The sequence below is a fragment of the Tarenaya hassleriana genome, unplaced genomic scaffold, assembly GCF_000463585.1.
Source record: "Tarenaya hassleriana unplaced genomic scaffold, ASM46358v1 Cleome2, whole genome shotgun sequence".
In the NCBI taxonomy this organism is placed as follows: Eukaryota; Viridiplantae; Streptophyta; class Magnoliopsida; order Brassicales; family Cleomaceae; genus Tarenaya; species Tarenaya hassleriana.
The window spans coordinates 2,220,600-2,224,324 of NW_010965372.1; the positions used below are offsets into that span (position 1 = coordinate 2,220,600).

General features: G+C 38.5%; 1 protein-coding gene across 1 annotated transcript; it reads right to left on the minus strand.

The window, feature by feature from the left end:
* Positions 1-105: 105 nt before the first annotated feature.
* Positions 106-994, minus strand: LOC104811766. The gene has a single exon (XM_010538584.1). It carries the CDS (start codon positions 652-654, stop codon positions 451-453), a length of 204 nt encoding a protein of 67 aa, XP_010536886.1. The 5' UTR covers positions 655-994; the 3' UTR covers positions 106-450.
* Positions 995-3,725: the final 2,731 nt, after the last annotated feature.

Below are 3,725 nucleotides of genomic sequence, written 5' to 3' on the forward strand. Positions count from 1 at the left end.
TATATATATATATATATATATATATATATATATATATATATATATATATATCCCACCAAATGGCATATGATAGTTGAAACACTACACGACACATTACACGAGACAAAAAAAAAAAGTATTTTAAACGCTCCGAAAGAGAAAATCATAATACTAACCACGATTACACTATTAATGGTTACAACATTGAAAAAACATCATAATAGATAAAAGGCCCCATAGTTATTTGAACCGGCTTCAAGGGGCCCCACACGCAGACAATAAAAAGAACTAAAACATCTAAGTACCATCGAGAATCATAACCCCGAAAGGGTTACAAAACCATGCCGGATTTCACGACAGGGATTCATTGGGCCGCACCTAACCGTAACCGGTACAAGTACCAAACCGGTACACATCGGATCAAATTATTTCCCGCAAATAATTATAATTGAGAAATCAGGGCAATTATTTTCAGTGATAAAGAACAAGACGACGATCGCAAGAAGAGCAATGGTATCTCCTCTTGATCCTGAAACAGAGTGTCACGAAACAGAAGTTCCATTTGCTCTCGACGTCGAGCGCGTGTACTTTACCTCCGCAGTACGGACACGTCCCTGGGGCTTGCTGTCTTCCCAGTTCTGTCTCTTGCTCGTCGCATAAGCACATCAGACACATTCTTTCCCTCCGAATCTATTTTTCTTTCCTTTTACCTTCAGATATTTGGTTTTCCAGAAAGATTTTCCCGGAAAATCACACTGGTTTCTCTCGCTGGGTATATTCGAAGTTCTTCTCTGGTCTGGAATTTTTTCTTTCCGGGTGGGTTTGTGAGTGTTGTTGTTGGGTTGGTGAGAAAATTTTCTGGGTTTGAGAACGGAATTTTCCCGGAAAAGCTGCACTTTTCTTGTTTCTAATCTGTTCAGCTCGGATTTTTCTCTTTGAGCGATGAGAAAATTCTCACGGATCTCGTTTGGCTGGCGAGAAAATTTTCTGGGTGTGGGAAAACGATGAGAGAAAATGTGGCGGACGGAGAATTTATAAAGAGAGCGGATAAACGGCGTTGGTAATTAGGGGTTACCTTCTGTTTTTATTTACCATTTACCACTTCTGAATTACTTCTAAGTCAAAGACGGTCAAATATCTTATGGTTAAGAGATATAAATTATAAACTATGCTTGAAATCCAAATCATAAATACAGTTCTATTGATCTCATACATTAGAGATATATACGAAAAGAATCTCTTGGAGATATATACGAATTTCTGATCGGGATATAGTGAGTCAAATCCTCGTAATTTTATTAAATTTCATTTAATGATGCACATTTGACCAAAGAAGGAAATATGTCAACATACATAAGCTTTTACCATAATTTTTCATAATTCCAATTTTCCATAACAATCCGAGAACAACCATTCAGATAACGTTTCTGTTTTAATAGATTAGATCCTCCAATGCATACATGTGTTTGTATATGCGTGTATATAAACATACATAATCATTAGTGCTTTAAGTATATCCAATTTAGGTTAATTAAGATAGATAGACATGTGTGTAATAATTGTACAAAATCTGTAATTAAATAGTTAGACATTTTTTTCATTTTTCTAAAAAATGCGTGTTCAAAGCCTGTTACCCCACCTTAATTAAAACTTTAGTAATGGTAAAAGATATGTAATCTACTAATTATAATTTTGTATTAATTTTCTGGATCTCATGACAATTCAACCTTATTAACACTGAAGAAATAAAACTCTCGAAGGATTGAAAAATGCTTCACACCTTTATTTACTCGGTATTCATGGGTTATTTATACAACTCGATTAACAAATCTAACAACCTACAAATGATAAAAGAGTGAGCAAAACAGAAGAATATTCTACTAACAAACAATCTATACAGCCACTGTAAGTATAGCCCAGCTGGAAGAGATTTGTGCTGAGTCCTCGAATCAAAGAACCGCCAAAAAATAACGTTAACCTTCTGTAATATTTGATACTCCCCCTCAAGATGGAGAAAACACGTTGTGAGTTCCCATCTTGGAAACCAAATGACGAAAGAGTGCTCCAGCCAATGGTTTAGTGAAAAGATCAGCAATCTGATCCCGTGAATTAACGTGCAAAGGACGAAGAAAACCAGTCTTGATGTGCTCCCGAACGAAGTGGCAATCGATCTCTATATGCTTAGTGCGCTCATGGTACACCGGATTGTTTGCGATGTGAATTGCGGACTGGCTGTCGCAAAACAGAGTAACAGGTCGAGGAACAGCAATTTGAATTTCATTCAGCAAACCAGAAATCCAGAGAAGTTCAGAAGTTGCTTGTGCCATGGATCGATATTCTGATTCTGCGCTACTACGAGAAACGACCTTCTGTTTCTTCGATTTCCAGCTAACTAAAGAGTTACCAAGAAACATACAGAAGCCAGAAACCGATCTTCGAGTGTCGGAACATGCTGCCCAATCAGCATCAGAATAACCACTCAACCGAATCGATGGATTTGAGGAATAAAGCAGACCCTGAGAAGGAGCAGATTTAATGTATCGTAATAAACGAAAAGCAGCATCGAGATGAGCTGACCTTGGAGTAGACATGAACTGACTCAGCTTCTGGACCGAAAACGAGATGTCCGGACGAGTAACGGAAAGGTAGATCAGTTTCCCCACTAACTTGCGATACAACTTTGGGTCTGTCAAAAGGTCACCAGACTCTGCATGTAAATGGACCTTGAAATCCATCGGAGAAGAACAGGGTTTGCAGGATAGCATGCCAAATTCTTCCAACAATTCCAAAGCATATTTACGCTGGCAAAGATGAATTCCTTGTCGAGATCGTGCAACTTCTATGCCCAAAAAATAACGTAAAGCACCCATATCCTTGATCAGAAAATGTGAGCACAGAAGAGCCTTAACATCCTGGATCAGTGTTTCATTGTTGCCAACAATCAAGAGATCATCTACATATACTAAGAATGCAACAAAACCTGTCCCAGAATGTCTGAAAAATAAGGAATTATCTGATTGGGCTTGCAGGAAATCACCTGAAATCAGAACCTCAGAAAGTTTGATATTCCATTGGCGGGAGGCTTGCCGTAATCCATAAAGAGATTTCCGCAATCTGCAAACAGAATTCTGCGTAACAGTCTCCCCCTTAAGATCAGCATACCCGGGAGGAAGTTTCATATAAATTTCTTCAGTTAAATCGCCATTTAAAAAGGCATTTGAAACATCCATCTGGTGTAAAAACCAGTTTTGTGAAGCTGCTAAAGCCAGAAGGATTCTTACAGTTGTCATCTTTGCAACAGGGCTGTATGTATCAAGAAAATCAACTCCTTCCTGTTGTGAGTAACCTTTCGCAACTAATCTGGCTTTGTGCTTGTCAAGCGAGCCATCTGCGTGATACTTTACTTTATAAACCCATTTGCATCCAATTGGGGACTTATCAGATGGAAGTGGACAAATATCCCAGGTACCATTACGGATCAGTGCATCAAGCTCTTGGAGCATAGCATTCTGCCAAGTTTCAGATGTTGCAGCTTGTTTATAGGTCTTTGGCTCGGTTGATGTGGTGATAGAAAGGGAAAATTGACGAAAAGAAGGGTGGAAAGAAGAGTAAGAAATTATAGAAGAAAGAGGGTATTTAACAGAAGGTGAAAGAGGAGGTGGGGTATTATGTGTAAGGTAGTAACAATGATAATCAGATAAGTAGCTAGGGGCTTTAGTCAAGCGTTGCGATTTTCGATTGTTGTC